Source organism: Tupaia chinensis, unplaced genomic scaffold (assembly GCF_000334495.1).
Source record: "Tupaia chinensis unplaced genomic scaffold, TupChi_1.0 Scaffold000067_2, whole genome shotgun sequence".
Classification (NCBI taxonomy): domain Eukaryota; kingdom Metazoa; phylum Chordata; class Mammalia; order Scandentia; family Tupaiidae; genus Tupaia; species Tupaia belangeri.
This window is the reverse complement of record NW_006159527.1, coordinates 490,950-512,000: the sequence shown is the minus strand read 5'-3', so window position 1 is coordinate 512,000 and position 21,051 is coordinate 490,950. Positions and strand designations below refer to the sequence as shown.

At 38.8% G+C, this 21,051-nt stretch overlaps 1 protein-coding gene across 1 annotated transcript; it reads left to right on the top strand.

Annotated features, from left to right (window-relative positions):
- The first annotated feature begins 5,066 nt into the window (after nucleotides 1-5,066).
- LOC102471337 (binder of sperm protein homolog 1) lies at nucleotides 5,067-20,094 on the top strand. The gene is made up of 5 exons (XM_006142185.2): nucleotides 5,067-5,174; nucleotides 10,254-10,271; nucleotides 13,329-13,355; nucleotides 18,439-18,570; nucleotides 19,549-20,094. Exons 1-5 carry the CDS (start codon nucleotides 5,102-5,104, stop codon nucleotides 19,686-19,688), a joined length of 390 nt encoding a protein of 129 aa, XP_006142247.1. The 5' UTR covers nucleotides 5,067-5,101; the 3' UTR covers nucleotides 19,689-20,094.
- The last annotated feature ends 957 nt before the right edge of the window (nucleotides 20,095-21,051 follow it).

Genomic DNA, 21,051 nt, shown 5'->3' with positions numbered 1-21,051 from the left:
TCAACTGGACTAGGGAGAAATGTTCACATGTTGAAACCTTATAAGCCAAATAATGTGATTGAATGTACAAAAGAAAATGAAATTTTAAAATGTTTTAAAAAAGAGAGATTCCTGCAAAATCTACAAATAAAACTACCATATGATCCAGTGATCCCACTTCTTGACATTTATTCAAAAAATAAGAAAACATTTTGTTGAACTGATAACTGCAAGTCCATGTTTATTGCAGCATTATTCACAATTGCTAAGACATGGAATCAGTCTAAGTGCCCAAGAACTGATGACTGGATCGAAAAAGCTATGCACTTTAAAAAAAAACTAATAACATTTCATATGAAATCTATCTGCTTAACACATATTTTTAGAGATTTTTGCCTTAGGGTATGTGCACTCACCAGAAAGAGAGAGAGAGACAAAGACAGTGAGAGGGAAAGTGAGAAATCATCCTCCAGGGGGAATGGCCATGCTGCAATCTCTTCTCCTCCATTCTCCTCCCTGAATCTTGGGCACACAAGCACAAGCATCCAGTGTGAGTTTTGAGTCACCGGATCCAGGGCTCAAACCGTGGTTGGCCATGTGGGAGTCCAGCGATGTAACCGCTGCACCTTCTGCTGGCTCCTGCTTAACACATTTTTAAACATGTAATACAATATTGTTGACTACAGGTGCAAAGTGGTACAGCAGACCTCTAGAGTGTACCATTTTGCCCTTTGAAATTATATGCCTTTTGATGAAAAACTCCCTGTTTCCCTGTCTAGAACTGGGATATAAGCTCAGATAGCTTGATTTCGATGCTAGGAGTGAGAAAAATGTTCAGAGTGGAGTAGGTACTTGGAGTTTCTTTTTTTTTTTCTTTTTTAGAGATTTTTGCTCGCCAGACAGACAGAGAGAGACAGAGAGATAGGAAGCGAGAAATCACCCCCCAGGATGGATGGCCATGCTGCAATCCCTTCTCCTCCAATCTCCTCTTGGGATCTTGGGCACACACTCACACGTGCCCGGCGTGAGTTTTAAGCCACCAGGTCCAGGACGCAAACTGCGGCCGACTACATGAGAGTCCAGCGACATAACCATTATGCTGGTCCCAGGGACTTGGAATTTCTAAAACTGACTTGGCATTAATACCTAAAACAATCAAGGAACTCCTGCAAATCAGCAAGAAAAGTCAAAGAATCTATAGAAACACGGGCAAAGTATATGACCAATGATGGATGCTCAGTAGCTTAGCAAGACAGAAAGACTTATTCAGTACATTAGTGGTCTGACAAACACAAAGTTAAACAAAACTGAGAAATTATTTGATACTGGGTATACCTGAAGTTTGGGTCTGGTCTTATTTAGCTAAAGTCTATTCAACTTTGACGTGGGCCTTTGCTCAGGCAGTCCAATGGCCTCATTCAGTATCTTTTTTGGCATACTGTAATTCTTGATTAATGAATGACTTTTGTGATCATTTAGTTTGTTTTCATTTTTAATATCCATAACATTAGTAATGCTAATGAAGCATGTATTATAGATTCATTCTTAATGTTTTAACATTCACCTTTGTATATTGGCATTCATTCTGTATGCAAGTGGCGCACTCACTATTTTTTTATGTACTTCATACATAAAAAATTATGGCAGTTGGACTATGCCTCTAATTTGTTAGTACAAAAAACCAAAACGTTACATAAAAGCCATGCTACTATAAAACCCATTTATTTTATATGAAAAATGACTTACTAAAATCTTTCCAATGCATATATAGAATAAGTAAATACTTTTTAGGAAAATTACAAAACTCAATTAGTTAACTTTCAGAAAAACATTATTTCCTTTTAGATTCAAATAGGTTATTAGAGGGGCCAGCAGATACCACAGAGGTTATGTCGCCAAACTCCCATATGGCCAACCACGGTTCAAGTCCTGGACCTGGCAGATTTAAACTCATTCTGGGCATGTGTGCATGCATGCCCAAGATCCCGGGAAGACAATGGAGGAGAACGGATTGCAATGTGGCCACCTCCCTACGGAGGGGTGATTTCTCACTGCCTCTGTCTCTGTCTCTCTATCTCTCTCTCTCTCTCCCTGGCAAATGTACACACTCTAAGGAAAAAACCTCTAAAAAAACCCAAAACGTTACTAGATAGTCATAAGAGGGTATGAAATCCAGACATTTGAGGTGACATGAGTGAACCTGGAGGAAATAATTAATGGAATAAGCCAGGACCTGTAAGACAAATGCCATACATTCTGTCATTAATGAAAGCTAAAAGATTTAGTTCCCTAGAACTGGAGAGTCTAACAGTAGATGCCAGAAGCTGGAAAAGAGGAGGTGTGGGGAAGGAGGAGGAGAACTTGGTTGACAGACGCAATAGTACAGCTATAGAGACTAAGGTTTGAGATGGTGGATATGTTTCGTACCCTGATAATATCATTACCCATCATACACGTGTATTGAAAAACCACACTGTACCTCATAAATGTGATAACTATTAATTAAAATTTTTAACTATTAAAATTAGATCAGGAGAATGAGTTCTGGGGTACTATATAGCACAGCAATGCATTAACTGGAGACAATTCAATGTATACCTCAAAAAGAAGAGTGGATCTCAAATGCACAACTCAGAGTAATGACAAATGTTGGAGATGGTGGATATGTTTATTGCCCCAATTTGATCATTAAACAACATATACATATTTTTGTTTGTTTTTTTGAAGAGATTTTTTTCTATAGGGCACATGCACTTGCGGGAAAGACAGAGAGGCAGAAAGCGAGAAATAACCACCCAGGGGGGTGGCCATGCCACAATCCCTTTTCCTCCAATATCCTCTTGGGATTTGGGGTACGGGTGCACACACGCCCTGCATGAGTTTTAGGCTGCCAGGTCCTAGACTCAAACTGAGGTCGACTATATGGGAGTTCAGCAACGCAATCGTTATGTCATCTGCTGGTCCCACAATATATACATTTTTTTTTGAGAGGTTTTTGCTATAGGGTGCATGCACTCACCAGATAGACAGAGAGAGACATAGAGACAGAAAGCGAGAAATCACCCCCCCCAGGGGGGATGGTCACATCGCAATCCCTTCTCCTCCATTCTCCTCTCGGGATCTTGGGCACACACACACACGTGCCCGGTGTGAGTTTTAAGCCACTGGGTCTGGGATGTGAACCGCGGTCGACTACGTGGGAGTCCAGCGACATGGCCATTACGCTATCTGCTGGTTCCCAGTATATACATATTTTGAAAGTCGCACTGTACCCCATGAATGTGTACAATTATATGTAAATCAGAAATTATAATTTTAAAAGGAAGTAAGTGAAGGCAATAACTGTTTCCAAATACTTGGTTTCTCCAAAGATAGCTTACGTCTTTATCTATCTATGTCATATATATACATGTATGTGTGTGTGTGTGTGTGTGTTCATGGAATATGAAGGTATGAGTTTGTTTTGGTGCAAAAAACATTGAAACCCATGCATATGAACTTTCTGAAGACCCCTTGTGTCTGTCCATAGTCATACAGCTGAGAGCTTCTGATTTGAGAGCTCTTGCCATTTTGACAGTTGTCATTTGGAGGACATTTTTGCTAATTTTTCCCCAAAGCTATTCTCATCTTACAGAAATATAGAGACTAAGGTTTGAGATGGTGGATATGTTTTGTACCCTGATAATATCATTACCCATCATACACGTGTATCAAAAAAACCACACTGTACCTCATAAATGTGATAACTATTAATTAAAATTTTTAACTATTAAATTTTTAAAATTATAATAATAAAAAGAGTAGCAGTGAAGAACACAATAGAATGTTTAGGATTCATCATGAATCTTAGGTTTCAGAGCTTGAAATGGGAGTGATTGTAAGTGCCGCCTTATTTATTCTTCAGAACTTCAAAGTCACCTGCAGCTCATTAGGTAAATCACCAAATGCCACCAGAGAACAGTGACCCACACTGAGTATTTATGGAGCACAGACAAAGACACTTGTACCGGGGAAGCAAATGTATTTCTTCAATAAGCCCCCTTGGGCCTCTCCAGGAGACACCTCAGCCCTGGCTCACAGAGATCGGTCAAGTCCAAGACAGAGATAAGTTATGACTGCTCACATGATTCCTTGTAGCTATCTTTAAGGAAAAGACTTGAAATTCCTCATCATGCCTTTTCCTTGTCTGTATTTAATGCCCATTATTTTGAGCATTTCTTTTTCTGGATTTGTCCCTATGGAAGGAAAATGACTTGGCTTTAGAATAGAGAGAAGGGGAGGAAAGATGAAGTGAGCAAGGAAGAGAAGAGGGGAGAGAGGGCGGGGAGGAGGAGAAAGTAAAAAAAAAAGAGAGAGAGAGAAGGAGAGGAGAAGGAACAGAGGGGAATGGAAAGCAGAGGTGAAGGGAAGAAATTAGGAAGGGCAGGAAAGGAGAGCAGGGGGGAAAGCTAGGGGAGGAGAGGGTGAACATGGAGGCACAGGAAGGGATGAGGACATAAGTACAGAGATAGATGAGGAGAAAGAGAAAAAAGAAATGGATGAGAGGAGGAGATGTGAGGAGGAGAAGGAGCTCTAGAAGTAGGAAGAGGGACTCAGCTGCCATGGCACAGTGGCAGCTCAATGCTCTGAAATGCTGGAGTCTGCAGAAGACTAGGGTTCAGATCCCTGGGTGATGTGCACACACCAAGCACACCTGTGAGACTGGCTGGCTGTGAAGATCATGGTGTGAGACCCTATCTGTCTGTTTCTCTTTCTTTCAAGAAAAAAGCTTACAATGAAAAGGTGAGGGGCCACCAGGTGGCATGGAGGTTAAGGCTCTGAATTCCCACATGGCCAACCACTGTTTGAGTCCTGGACCTGGCAGTTGGCACTCTCTCTCTCTCATCAAATTTAATTAACTAATCAATTAAAATAAATCATTCTTCTTTTAAAATATAGGTGGGAAGGGGAGGAGACAATAAAGAGCACAACAGAGGGATGGGGAGGAGGAGGAGGAAGAAGGGAAGGGAGGAGAGAGGAGGAGAGAGGAGGAGACAGGGAGGAGACAGTGGTCCTGGTTGGCTCCCAGGCTGTAAAGTCTTGACCCCAAGCTGCTGGGCCACCAGTCTCTGGAAGGAGCAGCATGGGCCGGCTTGCTGGGCATCTGCTGATCTGGGCCTGCCTGCTCCACAGCGTGACCGCAGGGTTTGATAACGGTGAGGAGCACTGCGACCGCATGGGGGCTGGATATTTTTAAAAGGAGCCTGGCATACCCGCTGCCATATGTAATCAAATCTCAGGTGCCATGGAGGAAGAGTCACCTCTACTTCATGTACCACCAGAAAGAGAAAAATGCTCTCTGTACTTCCCAGGTATTTCTTTGTAAGAAACATGATCCACTAATAGGCTTTAAGAAAAAGAAAAAAAAAAAAAAAAAAACAAGACGAGAATGAAGAACCAATAAAAATAAAAGAATGAGAAAATGCCTTATATAGAGGTTTTGAAAAGGAAACTGATTTCTGTAAAGTCTATATTATTCCTTCGACCAAGTCATATCGACCTTTAACAATAATAAACTAACAAGATAAGAAGGAGCTTTGTTTAAAAGAACTATTTATTTAATTTTATTTATTTGTTATTATATTATTTTAACCAGAGAGAGAGAGAGAGAGAGAGGAAAGTGAGAATAAATGCTACCAGTTCCAGGACTCAAACCGTGGTCAGCCATGTGGGAATTCCAACACCTTAACTACCATGCCACCCCTTCTTAAATGTTTGATGAGGATCATGCACAGTTGTGAAACTACATTTTTTTTTTTGATGGAGATTTTTTGCCACAGAGTACATGTACTCACCGGTGAGAGAGAATGAGATGAAGACAGTGAGAGAGAAAGTGAGAAATCACCCCCTTGGGAGATGACCATGCCACAATCCCTCCTCCTCCATTCCCTTCCTAGGATCTTGGACACACACACACGCATTTGTACCCCCAGCATGAGTTTCAAGCCACCAGGTCCAGGACTCAAACCACAGTTGCCATGTGGAAGTCCGGCAATGTAATCACTATGCCATCTGCTGGCCCTGGTGAAACCAACTTTTTAAGGGCCAAGAATGATCTTGCCGCTATTACTTTTAAGTATTCTTCAGATGCCTTTGCATTAAGAAAAAATAACACACAATGTTGATTCTTTTTTTTTTTCCAAAAAGAAAGCAAGAAGAGAAAGAAAATAAAAGATGCTCTTCATTTGCCTCAAACCACTGCTTCCTTATCAGCTAGAATTTTTATTTCATACTTATTGAAAAATAGCCCTTTTCAACTTGATCACAAGTTTTATTTATTTATTTGTTTGTTTTGGAGAGGTTTTTTTGCTATAGGGCGTGTGCGCTTGCCAGCCAGACAGAGAGAGACAGAGAGACAGAAAGCGAGAAATCACTCCCCCCCCCAGGGGGGTACGAGTTTTATTTTTTAAAATCAGATATCACTTTTGTATATACATAGGAAAGAATAGATACATCAGTGAAAGAATCTGGCTAAAATAATCCTAAAACTTCCCCACTTTCAGTGTCTGGCTTCAGGAATGATGGACATCAGATTTTTCTACATTCTATTTTCTCTGTGCAATCCAGAGCCTTCATGATAAAGCATTTTGTAAAATAATGCATAACAGAATAAAAACCGCTGGTCTGGGCACGTTGGCCTGTATGTAAAATACTGCTAGTCTATTTCCAGTTTCCAGAGCTGTCGCTCATTCACTAACTCCCTCTCCCATTCTCGCAAGCATCTGCTTCCTGGAGGTTAAGAGGGTCCCATAGTTGTCTCTGAGAGCTTCTTTTGAGTCACTCAGGTGCACGCTGCAAGTTTTTGGTGCTGCAATAACAACCCAATCATGACTCCACAGCAACCCAGCTTGCAGATAATGATATGCCTTCAACAGTAAGGGGCATTCTAATTTTGGAAGCAAGTATTATATTTTAGCCTTTTAGAACCAATGACATGGTAGATTTGGAATTCATTAGGTGCACAAGGTACAGACATTAAATGGTACGAGTGTCTCCATGTTTTCAGTGAACACTAGTTTAGTGGAGAGACACAAAAGGAAAGTGTGTGTTGTGCTAATTTGTCTCTACACCTGGCCTGGAAAAGACATGACAGACTTGGACAAACTTCAAGGAGGGCTCAGCTGAGTGATCTTGTTCCAGGGCTAGAAATGTCCTGTGCACAACATGTCGTTTTGCCACTGTTCCAAGGTGCTGTGTTGTCTCAGGGACTACCGAGGAGTGGGGCTCCCTTGAGAGAAGGACTGTCCTGGTGGACAGACCCCAACACAGTCTGTGAACCCCAAATTCCAGAGCTGTCGTCCATCTGTTAAATGTTGCCAGTTAACATTTCAGGCTCCTGTGGGGTAAGACTACCCATCAGCTGATGGCTTGATTTCAGCAAAGCTTTGTGCTCAAATGTGAATGCTGCACTGCAAGAACTTTTTTTATTTTATGGGGATGAGGAAGAACAGTAAGTCAGAGCTCTCGTAAAATCCCGGCATCCGGCATCCGTGAGGGCTCCCCTGGCCTCTGTCCCTAACTGGCATGCTCAACTCCCAGCAAGTTCAAGAGGTCTCTGCGGGTTTCAAGGAGCTTGTCTGTAACCTCAGGCAAGCCTTTAAGTCTCAGATGTCTCTAAGTTGCCACTTGTAAAATTTAGTGATAATGATTCTGCTGTCTCCCAGAATTGCTGGAGGACTTAATGAATTAGCATTCATGATGCTCAGAATTTATCCCGTTTTTTTTCATTATTTTTTTTTTATATTTTATTTTATTTTTTTCTTTAAATTTATTTTTTACATTAATTCACTATACATCATTACAGCATACAAATGAATTTTCCATCCAAAATACACTGTATATTGGCTCAATCAAGCACATTAACATAATGTTATCAGCACATGATTTTCCATTTCTTATGTCTTGTATACTTTGTTTTTTGTTTTTTGTTTTGTTTTTTTAATTTGCCATCCTTGATTCCCTATCCCTCACCCTCTGCCATGTCCCACCCGCCTCCCACATTGTCTCTGGTATCCATGGTTGTTTTCTATGCCTCCCTCCCCCCCATTTAATTGATTTGCTAATTAACTTAATTAGTCTAAATATTTCCAATAGCTAGCACAGCTGATGTATACCTATACATGAACCCAAGTCTGACTTTAGGCATACACCTCAGAATTTGTCCTTTTTATTCCTACTGTTGTATTCCATGTAGGAGAGGTCATGAAAGTGGTCATGGATGATGTGTAGTATGAGAAAACTGTGCATGGATTTCCATTTTTTTGCATCAAAATAAAGTCGTACTTTAATTCCATTTTTCCTTGAACTTTTTAAAGTCCCTTGTACTAGTATAGTTACTAAATAGGCAGGATTTGGGTTAATTTGGTAGTTCATATTCACAAGGTGAGTTGGACTATTTTGGATTCTTCATGTAATTAGAACCATGCCATAGTTGTCCTTCCATGACTGGCTTACTTTACTTAGCATAATGTCCTCCAGGCTTATCCATGTCATTACAAATGGCAGAATTCCCTTCTATTGGATTGTCAAAAAAGTCATGATATATTTTTCTGCATTCTTCTATGCAAAAATACATCGTTATTTTTTCAATGACCCAATATGTTATGGTTGAATAATATTCTACTGTTTGCTGGGGGCAGCAGATAGCATGGAGGGTAAGGCACTAGATTCCACATGGCTAATTGTGTAGTTTGAGTCCTAGACCTGGCAGCTTAGGAATCACTCCAGGCACATGTGTGTGTATGCCCAAAATCTTGAGAGGAGAATGGAGGAGAAAAGATTATGGCATGGTTATTGCCCCTGAGAGATGATCTCTCTCTCTCTCTCTCCAGTGAGTGCACATACACTATAGCAAAAACTAAAAAAAAAAAAAATAATTAATTAAAAAATAAAAAAATATATATACTACTGTTTGTATATACCACGTTTCCTTCATCCACTCATCTATCAGCAGGCACTTAGGCTGATTCTGTAGTTCTTCGGGAGACTAATTCTCTTGGTTATATACCCAGAAGTAGGATTGCCATGTCATGCAATGGGTCTATTTTTAAATTTTTCAGAAACCTCCTTACTGTTTTCCATAGCAGCTGTACCACTTTACTTTCCCACACCATGAACACTCCATAATTTGTTGCTTTTATGATTAAGTCAGGTTTCCTTTAAAGAATGTTTTCAATCTTTGTGTTAACAGCAGTGTTTGTGAACTCAAAAGAATGTTCCAGTGCCCTCTCCTTCTGTGCTCTTCACTGGCTTCAGCAGTTACCAGTCACATCTCAGGGCAGGCTGGAGGGTCAGGCAGAGCACTGTGGCCTGGCCTCACGAGTTTTAGTCTCAGCCTGAAAGTGACCTGTTGAAAATATTTTCCCAGGTCACGGCATAATAACATTTGCACTTTCTAAAGTTCCTGCTTGTAACTGGCATGAGCTAGCAGAAGGATACCGTATTTCTTTTTTTTTTTTTCTTCTTTCCTTCCCTCCTTTCTTATTTCCTTTCTTCCTTCCTTTTGAGGTAGAAGCAAGCACCTTCATCAGAGTTCCACACCATAAACCCTCACCCCCAGGTCTTTCCTAGCCAGTCTGGGTCACATGCACATGAGCACCTGGCATGTATGGGTCCACTTGAAACCAAACCCAGTCTCCCATATGGCTTTCAGCACTGGACAATGTCAACTTCCCACTGCACCACCGTGGCTGGGCCTCAAATTTGTCATCTTCATTCTCACCATCTGGGATTAAATAGTGTCCTCCTAAAATCCATGTCCACGCAGGACCATGTGAATGTGACTATAGGGTCTTTGCAGAAGCAATTGTTAAGATGTATTCACAATGGGTGAGAGTCGATCCTAACAACGTCTCCATGAATATGACTATTCTTGTTCCTTCATTTAAGTGGAATCATACAATATTTATCATTTTGTGTCTGGTTTACATCACTTAGCATGTCGTCAAGTTTCATTTATTCCCTTTTAAGTTTGAATAACAGTCCATCGTATGTACAAGAGTTCAATTTTAACGGTTTCTATTAATTAATGATATTTGTAACATACAGTTAATGAAAGATGAAAACTGGAAATCACCTACAATCAGACTACTGACAATAAGCACCATTGACTTTTTAAATGCAGAATCTTCAAAGTATTACTGTTCTTAATGGAATAGAATTTGGGAAATATTTTCATTTCTCTTATTTTTAGGGCTAAATCTGGAGAAATAAACACTCAAAATTATGTCTTTCAGGTGGATTTCAACACAATGGTGAGTGAAAACAATTGTGTAAGAGCTTACTTTTTTATTTATTTTAATTATCATCATAATCTTCTTTATATTACATTGTATTACATATAACTTTACAGTGTATTACATTGCTTTTTCAAAAGGGAATGCCATGCATGTCAGTCAATACAGAGATATTAATCTCCCCGCTTCATCATTCAATAACTTTTCTATGTTTTCCCAATCATTATTATTATTATTCTAATTATTTTTTAAAACAATCACTATTTCTCATTTTACTTGTAAAAAGACTTTACCCATCATGAAGTACTTCTCAGATCAATCCAGTTGAGAATACTATACATGTCATCATCAACAGGTAATAAGCCATATCTGTTTCTCACTAACGTCCTGTCTCTCTATTGTTCTCTTGCTATTTTTCTCTATCCTCTTCTCTTCACCCCCCCCTTTCCACACTATCCTATTCTCGTTAAGTACCTTCACTGCTTTTATATCCTCCAATTTTTTGCTCTCTACCATAGAGTGTGGCAATTGTAAATAATGCTGCAATAAACATTGATGTGCAAGCACTTTTCTGACTGAGTGTTCTCCTGTCTTTTGGGTAAATACCCAGTAGTGGGATTGCTGGATCAAATAGTAGTTCTATTTGTAGATCTTTGAGGAACCTCCATATTGTTCTCCACAGTGGTTGAACTAGTTTACATTCTCACCAAGGACAAGGGACTGATAACCAGAATACACAGGGAACTCAAGTGCCTTATGCGAAAAAAAAAATGATTAACCCAATTAAAAGATGGGAAAATGAGCTGAACAAAAATCTCTCTAAGGAGGACATACAAATAGCCAAAAAGCATATGAGGAAATGTTCAACATCCCTCATCATAAGGGAGATGCAGATAAAAACCGCAATGAGATACCACCTAACCCCTGTCAGAATGGCAAAGATTAAGAATATAAAAAGTGGTAAGTGTTGTCGGGGATGTGGTGTAAGAGTTTATTTTAAATTTTGCAATAAAACATGAAGTCATTACATACTTCTTTTTCTGGTAAGGAATCATAAGGTAAGTAAAGTAAGTAAAGGTAAATAAAGTAAGGTAAAGTAAGTTTCATGTCAAAAATAACTAAAGAAGGGACCAGCAGTTAGCGTAATGGCTATGTCGCTGGACTTCCATGTAGTCGACAGCAGTTCGAGTCCCGGACCCAGTGGCTTAAACTCACACCAGGTGCGTGTGCATGCATGCCCAAGATCCCGAGAGGAGAAAGGAGGAGAAGGGATTGCAGCATGACCATCCCCCCTGGGGGGTGATTTCTTGCTTTCTGTCTGTCTTTTTGGTGAGCCCACGCCCCCTCTAGCAAAAACCTCTCAAAAAAAAAAAAGGTAAAGAAAAAGAGAAATCAAAATTTTACTGTCAATTTTTATCATTAATACTTTTGAGTGGCAAAATATTTCATTATACTTAACTTCATGATGTGATTTGTTTATGCAAAAATTGAGTCTTATGATCATATAATGAAACAGGAAATGTTCTTTATCATCTAAATAGTAAGTATAAATCTTTCCACATATATTTACATGTTCATTTTGGCTAATGTCTGCATTATATTACAAATGTACATTTTATTTTTTTAAGAATTATTTTATTTAACTTTTTTAAAACATAATTTGCTATAGGATGCATGTGCTCACCAGAGAGAGAGAAAGTGAGAAAGCAAGCTACCAGGCCCAGGACTTGAACCGTGATTGGGGAGTCCAGCACCTTAACCACTATACAACTTGCTGGCCCCTCTATATTTTTAAATTCCTTTAGTTTTTTTATGATTTGTTATTTACATTCGATCATTGCATACGATATGTTTTTTAAGGCATGCATGCATGCATGCAGTATGTGATAATCAAATCAAGTATATTACCATAAACATCATTTTCAACAGAGAACTGTGCAATCTTGTGTAAGAGTTTTTTTCCCCTGAGTCCCTCCCACTTACCTTCTATATCCACCCTTCTCTCATATACTTGTTCTCCCTCCTTTTACAGCTTCAGATCTTTCCATTTCTGCCACAGACACATTCGGTATATATTGAATGAGATATACAATGTTTGTCTTTCATTTTTCTGGCTTACTTAACTTAGCATTAAATCTTCTATATTCAGCCACTTTAACTCAAATGGCAGGATCTCTTTGTTCCCTGTGACTGAGTGGTATTCCACAGTGTATATGTGCCACAGGTTAGTTGGTTATTTTGCTTTAATTAATTCCTATATTTTGAACTAATATTAACCCTGCCAAAATTATTTTACTTATTTATGTATGTATTTATTTATTGGTCACAGGGCCCATGCTCTTCCCCCAAGGGGAAATGGCCATACTGCAATCCCTTCTCCTTCATTTTCCTCCTGGGATTTTGGGCATGCACACACATATGCCTGGCGTGATTTTCAAGTCAGTGGGTCCAGGACTTGAACTGTGGTCAGCCATATGGAAGTCCAGCACCTTAACTACCATTGCCACTTTCTGGTGCCCAAAATGAACATTCTTATCTGAATATCATTCCAACTATAACCAGGAGAGCACGAGTTTGTCTATTGTCACCATTACTAGTTAACATTATATAGAGAGACTGTAAAATACATGATATTGTAAAAAAAGAAATAACCTGTAAGTTTATATAAAAATAACAATAAAAATTTTTGCCTTAGGACCAGCAGTTGGCATAATGGCTATGTTGTTGGACTCCCATGTAGTCGGCCACAGTTTGAGTCTCAGACCCGGTGACTTAAACTCACGCCAGGCACATGTGCATGTGTGCCCAAGATCCCGAAAGAAGAATGGAGGAGAAGGAATTGTGGCATGGCCATTGCCCCTGGGGGGTGCTTTCTTGCTTTCTGTCTCTCTGCCTCTTTCTGTCTTTCTGGCTTATGCCCGTGCCCTATAGCAAAAAAAAAAAAAAAAGCTCTCCAAAAAAAAGAATTGTTAATTTTCCTCAAATTAACATTTTTGTTTAATGCAATTTTGTATGAGTCCATTTTAAAGTCTAAGAATAGAGAAATAAATGTCATTTTCAAATTTTATTTTTCAGATATAGACTATCTGCCAGAGGTTGAAGGTAAGTTAATCAGAAAACTTTTGCTATTAAAGTATATTTTCATTTACTTTTGTAGTAATAGAGAAATAGTAATTTTTTCTGGTAAAATAATTCTTTTTTTCTCTTTTATAAAATGCAGTGTAACTGACTTTTTAAAAATTAATTATTTATTTATTTTATTTATTGTTATTATTTTAATGTGGTCAGAGAGAGAGGAAAAATAAGAAAGCAGTCCTCCAAGTCTGGGATTCAAACCACAGTCAGCCATGTGGGAGTCCAGCACCTTAACCACCATACCACCTACTGGCCCATCTAAATGACTTTAAGCAGATAAAGAAAATAGAAAAATAGAAAGCACTCTGAACTTTCACCAGCACTAAACGTTTCTCCTCCTTCATGTTTGCCAATCTAGTAGATAAGCACAGATTTTAACATTTGTATAGAAAAAAAATCCAATAATAATTAGAAACAAGACAAAAGTGATACTTTGTCTTATCAAATATGTACACAGATTATAAATGTTATAATCAGCCTAGGGAAAATCTAATAGTAATAATATTTTGTGATACTAGCTGGGGTCAGAGTCTGCTCATTTTTACCATCATGCTATCCTACCTTTCTAATAATTTCAAGAAACTTGATAGAAAATAGAGAATGGATCAAAGAATATATTAGAATTTAATACATCATTGTAAATATATGGATATTTAAATGTATGTGTGGCTTGTTTTGTCATCAGTCTATCACTATTCAATATTTGTTTGGAAGAAAATAAGTTGCATTCCCATCTTCTATCATACACAAAACCAAATTCTGATTGATCATATTTTTTTAATTTTTCCACTTTATGATATATTACATTTACAACATTTTCTCATGCTACAATTTTCATATATTTATATACACAAGTGTATTTTATAATATGCTTTTTAAAATAATTATTTAATTTTATTTATTTATTCATTTATTTTATTTTAGTTTTTAATTTATTTTTAATAGACTAATTTACATTCATTCACTGAGCATTGTCACAGAATACAAAATGTGACAATGTGATTTCTCATCCAGAATATACTGCATAGTGGCTTAATAATACATGTTATCAATAATTTTTTCTATTTCTAGTTTGAAATGTATATATATATATATATATACACACACACATATATATATATATACATATATATATATACACACACACACACATATATAAATTTATATATATAAATGTGTGTGTGTGTATATACACACACAAACATATATATTCCCCCTATTTTTCCCCCATACCATTCCCCACCCTCCTCCCACACTACCTCAGATGTCCACGGTTTTTTTCCATTGCTTTTTTCCCCCCGCATTTTATTGATTCATAAAATTTCTTTTTTTTTTTTGAGAGGTTTTTGCTATAGGGCGTGTGTGCTCGCCAGACAGACAGACAGAGACATAAGAGACAGAAAGCGAGAAATCACTCCCCAGGGGGGATGGTCATGCCACAATCCCTTCTCCTCCATTCTCCTCTCGGGATCTTGGGCACGCACGCCCATGCGCCCGGCGTGAGTTTTAAGCCACCGGGTCGGGACACGAACCGCGGTTGACTACGTGGGAGTCCAGCGACATAGACATTACGCTAACTGCTGGTTCCCCTGTTTGATTTTTTTTATGGTGTCCAATTCTTCTTTTATATCATGGAAGGACTTCCTCATCTCTTGGAGCTCAATGTCTTTTTTTTTTTCTTGCATCTTATAGAATTTTGTTACCATGAGTGCTCTAAAGTATTTTTCTGACATTTAGCTAATGTCCTCTAATGTTTTTCCACTTGGTGACAAATTAGAGTGGTTCCTTTCATGTGATGTATTACTTGATTCTCTCATCCTTGAGGTTCTTTTCCAATTTTTAGTCATGGGTAATGTATTCACTTTTGGTTAATTTGTTGAAGAATTCTGTAAGTGTGAGCTCATATGTTTCCCTAACTGTGAAATAATTCAGTGCATGTTCTCCCTTCTATTGTATCCTCCAGTGTGGGGATCACAGGAGGAGTGTTGAAATTTGGATTTATGAAGGAGAGTTTCCCTCTTTTTATTACCAGCTTAGTGAGGGGCAAATAATTTTCTAAAACTACCAGTATTCAAATGTTTACTTACTATGCACCTAGTCTTTTCTAGGCAGTGGATAAGGGTTCAGTAATAAAATAGGAAAGTAAGGAAACAGAAAAAGAGAGTAGGAAACAGCAACAGGAAGAAAAAGAGAAGAAGTAGGAAGAAATAGAAGGAAAGAACTAGAATAAAAAAAGGGAGAAAAAAATGTGTCACAGAAAATAAAAAAGTGTTAAAAACTGAAAAAGTACAAGACAGCAGAGATGGACTCGCCTAGATGGATCCTGACCTGGGTGAGAGGAAGAGAGAGAAATTAGCAAGTTAAAAGCACAAGGAAGGGGACAGGAAAGCTGTTGGTTTCTTTTTTTTTTTTTTTTCCTTAAAAAAGAGGGAAAAAAATTCCTTAAAAAAGAGGGGAAAAAAATGAAAGGGACAGAAAAGAGCAAGAAGGAAATGTAGTTCTTTTCCTACCTGGCTAGCACTGGGTTCTGTGGGGAAAGGGGGTGCTGACCTAGCTGGGGGAGCTTCATTGTTGTGAAGCTGAACCCAGAAGGTACAGGACAGCAGAGATGGACCTGCCTGGATGGATCTTGACCTGGGTGACTTGATCGGAGAATTTAATCCATTAATGTTCAATATTATTATCTATATTTATGGGCATATTCCTGTTATTAAGTGATCCATTTTCTTGGTTGTTTTTTGTTCTCTTTTATCTGTCTGTCTGATTTATATTAGTTTTCCTAGTACAGCACTCTCTCCAGAACTTCTTGAAGAGCTGGCCTGGAGTTGGTAAATTCTTTTAGGTTTTGTTTATCTGAGAATGTTTTTATCCACCACCCCCCCCATATGAAGGATAATCTTGCTGGGTATAGTAATCTTGGTTGAAATTGTTTTTCATTTAACACTTTGACTGTATTTCCCCATTCTTTCCTTGTCTGCATTGTTTTTGACTAGAGGTCCAGTGTTAACTTGATGGGATAAACTTTGTAAATAATTTTATGTTTCTCTTGCCAATTTTAGTATTTTGTCTTTGTGGTTTTGGCCAATCTGGCTATAATGTGCCTTGGAGAAGATCAAAGATCTTCTTGGGTTGATTCTATGTATTTCTTGGGTCTGGATATTTGAATGCCTCTCTAGGTTAGAAAAGTTTTTTTTCCAGGATTTCATGGACTAGATTGTCAATGCCTTTATTATTTTCTTCACCTTCTGGGATATCAATTATCCAGATGTTTGGGTGCTTAATGGTATCTGATGTTTTTCATATATTGTCCTCATTTTCCTTGGTTATTTTCTTATTCTTCTTGATAATTTTTCTAGATCAGAGGTTTTGTCTTTCACACTTGAGCTTTGATCTTCTTCATGATCTAACCTACTTTTAATACTTTCAAGATAGGTTTAATTTCCTTTATTACAGTCTTCATCTCTAACAATTTTATTTGATTCTTTTTTATGGTGTCTATTTCTTTTTTCAAATCGTGAAAGGACTTCCTCATTTTCTGGAGCTTGTTGTCTCTTTTCTCTTGCACCTCATCTAGTTTGATCACTATAAATATTCTGAATTGTTTATCTGACATTTCCACAAGTTCCATTGTGTTGTCTATGAATGATGAGGTATTGATGTTTTCTCTTTGGGGAGAAATATTTTGTTGGTTGGTCATATTTCTAGTGCTTCTGCAATGGTTTCTAGTCATCTGGTGATTTACATGTTCCTTCCTAAATTCGTTGAGTTAATTCTCAGTGTTTGAAGGCATGCGGGAGTAGGTGATTGGCAATCTCCCTGCTGCTCTGTATCCCTGATGCTCACCAGCAATCTGCACTGTTGTCACTGGTCTTGGATGATTCAGAGTCCTCCCCATTTCTAGAGAACAGGTGTGCCTGAGACAGAGCTGCTGAGCTTTAATTCCAGAACACAGAAGGGATTGCATGGCACATGTGCCCTGTGCTTTAGAAAAAGCTGAAGTCAGAATCAGAGGCATGTGGCAGGGGATAAGCTGAAACAGATCAAAGTATCCCATTAATAAGCGACTCATGATTTTTCGTGTGTGTGTGTTGCAGTTATATGTGTTGCATGGCTTTATATAAATGCTGTATGATGTCATATATATGTCATATACATATATAGTTGAGTGTGTATGATGTATCTTCAAAAAGTGCATGGGAACCAGCAGTTAGCGTAATGGCTATGTCGCTGGACTCCCACGTAGTCGACCGCGGTTCATAACCATGGTATCTGCTACACAGCCTTCCAGCCACAGGTGGCCTGCCAAACGGCAAGTCTCTTCACTGAAACAGATCAAAGTATCCCATTATTAAGCGACTCATGATTTTTCATGTGTGTGTTGCAGTTATATGTGTCACATGGCTTTATATAAATGCTGTATGATTATATGTCATATATATGTCATATACATATATAGTTGAGTGTGTGTGATGTATCTTCAAAAAGTGCATGGAAAATACATTTTATGAAGAAAAAAAAAAAAGCTGTGCATGGATTTCAAAAATGTTTTGCTCCAAAATAAACTTGCACCATAATTCCATCTTCTATGAACTTTTTGAAGTAGCTTTGTATATTCATGCTGGGAGAGAGAGAGAAAAAAAGTGTGTGTGTGTGTGTGTGTGTGTGTGTGTGTGTGTGATGGCAGAACAAGATGAAGAAAAGAAAATAAATACAGGGAGTCAATGGTGTTCACTGACCAAAAGAACCTTTAGGTAGATAAATTCCTACGTTTATGTTGCTAAGCTTAGGATAGGCTTCTAGAACTGAGGCAAATACTAAGCCAAATTTCAAGACTGCATCCTGGGGAGAAAAAAGAGATGGGGCAAGGGTACAGAACACAAACCTTTCTCTTCAGAGGTGCAACTGCTCTGGTGTAGAGTGGCATAATTATACTCAATAAAGCCACAGGCAGTGGCTCTGATTTCAAAATGCAACAACCCCAGTGAAGGAAGTCACTTTATAACATCACTCACCCTCCCAGAGACAGATTAAGAATTTTGGTTTTCTCTAGATGGCCAATGTATCTTCCCATTCCGGTTTAAAGATGAATTATACTATGACTGCATCAAGTTCAAGACAAAACATAAGTGGTGCTCCCTGAACAAGACTTTCATAGGATACTGGAAGTTTTGCAACTGGGAAGGTAAGTATCCAACCTCTAAATGCTTCAAGGTGGTCATCTTGGTCTCTGCGGTTGAGATTTGGTGAGATAGGCAAGAAGGTTCTGAAAAATAAATGTGTAGCCAATTAAATTGTGACAGTAAGGTATATGCAATTTCTAGTGATGTGACTATCACACTGCATCAAAGATATATTCTGAGCACTTCAATTATGTTATGTTTTTAAAGAATTATTTTATTTAACTTTATTTATCCACTTACTCATTTATTTCAATTTGACCAGAGAGAGTGACAGAGTGACACACAGAGAAAGGGAATGCGATAGAGCCAGTCACCAGGTCTGTGACTCAAACCATGGTTGGTCATGTGGGAGTCCAGCGCCCTTAACCACCACAACACCTGCTGGCCTCAACCATGTTATCTTGAAAAGAAATGTTTATCGGGACATCAAAGCAATGTAGGGTCATGATTTCCCACTGATATTGTTCCCTTATCCTTTGGATGAGATACAGAGAGCAGATGGTGCTGAACAGGAACACGAGTACGTATGGGTGAATAGTAGTGGTCTATGTATGAGTGTGGTGTGGAAAGAGAGTGTGGGGTGTGTGCATGTGTGTGTGCATGGTGTAGAGGTACTATGTGTGGGGACCGTGGAAGTATGACAATTAGAAGTTGGAAAATAGAAAAGTTTCCTGAGGCAAGCAGGTGGCACAGAGGTTATGGTTCTGGACTCCCACATGGCTGAGTGCAGTTTTGAGTCCTGGACACTGTGGCTTAAGAAATCATGCCAGACACAAGTGCATGTGTGCCCAAAATCCTAGGAGGAAAATGGAGAAGAAGGGATTGCAGCATGGCTGTGTTCCCCGGGGCGGGGGGGTGGGGGTGGGATTTCTCGCTTTCCCTTTCACTGTCTCTCTCTGGTGAGCGCAGACGCCCTAAAGCAAAAACCTCAACAAGAACAAAAAAAAGAGTTTCTTACTCTGTTTCTTTCTTCTCCACAGACTTCGCAAAATGCATGTTTCCCTTCTGGTACAGGCGCATGATATACCGGGAATGTACTGACGTCGGGAGTGAGTCGGGCAAAAAATGGTGTTCACTGACCAAGAATTTTAACAAGGACCGAATTTGGAAATATTGCTGATTAATGTGAGATTTATTGGGATAGGAAGATGAAGCAGTTTAGCCATTTTTACTGGAAATAACCTAGAGTTTTTGTTGGAAGAGGAGAAGGCAGGGTCTTCATTAAAAGTGTTTTGGGGTAACGTGAATTGAAGGCAATCTGACTTGAGATTTTTACTATGAATTATGGAGTTTAAATTAGAGAACTATATTCTAGCCACTACACTTCTACTTCCTAGCTATGTAAAGGTAGGCTCCTTTTAAAAATTAAGTGAATGGTCTTTGGGTGATAGTGGCGTGTCAGTGCAGGCTCACAATGTAACAAATGCACCACCTGTTTTGGGATATGGATAATGGGGGGGCATGCTTTCTGAGGGATAGGACATATGAGAGATCTCTGTACCTGCTACTCTATATTTCTGTGAATTTAAGCTGATATAAAAAATAAAGTTTGTTAAATTGCAATACCTAAATAATTTTTAAAGAATTATTTATTTAATTTAATTTAATATCTATATTTTTTTAAATTTGCTATAGAGCAAATTTTTGCTCAGCAGAGAGAGACAGGAGGAGGCTGGGGAGTGAGAAAGCAAGCCACCAGGTCTGAGACTTGAACTGTGTTCACCCATGTGCGAGTCCAGCGCCTTTACCACCACACCACCTGCTGGCCCCCAGTAAGAATTTTTTTATAAAACAGAAAAACTAAGTGATAACTGGGGGGACCTGAGGTAGGAATCTAGGTGTCGATGAGGTCAAGTATAAAGCAGCTCAAATATAAACCACACCAACAAAGGTAAAGAGGCCAGAGGAGAAGGTGCATTGTACAGTTGAGGAAAGACCCTGGGGTGGTCCACATGAGTCCATTGGAAGCCATGTGACAGACAGAGGAGAGCCGAAGAGTATGTCACATAAGCAGACTCTTGATACAGTCAAATCTTTATTTTCTATAAGAAAGATCACTTTGGCTCAGGGTGAAAACAAATGGGAAGAGAAAATGACTGTGAAATCTGGTTCAGTTTTCCCAGTCCAGAAGGGAAAGGGTATTTTGTAAGGCATTGGCAGTGACTGTGGACACAGGGGCGTCGAAGGGCCCTGAGAGTGGTACAGAGGTAAAATGCCACGCTCTGTGAGACAGACCCACCTGGGCAGGTTGCCAGATCACAGGTAGAGATCAGCTTGGGTACACCAGCCCATGAGCTGGAGGTGGCTGAGGGTGGGTGGATCATGACATCAAGATCCTATCAAGGCTGCTATCTCTCTCTCTCATGTAACAAAAAATAATAAATAAATAAATAAATAAATAAACAGAGTCCAAGTTTTATCTTCACATTGTTGGGTTGTTCAACTTTTCTTTTTTCATTTTATGAGCCATGGGGGTCTTTCAT

Coding starts and splice junctions, on each gene's coding strand:
- LOC102471337 (XM_006142185.2), top strand. CDS start 5,102: ATGGGCCGGCTTGCTGGGCATCTGCTGATCTGGGCCTGCCTGCTCCAC. Junction 13,356..18,438: donor CTATCTGCCAGAGGTTGAAG/GTAAGTTAATCA, acceptor GGTTTTCTCTAG/ATGGCCAATGTATCTTCCCA. Junction 18,571..19,548: donor GAAGTTTTGCAACTGGGAAG/GTAAGTATCCAA, acceptor TCTTCTCCACAG/ACTTCGCAAAATGCATGTTT.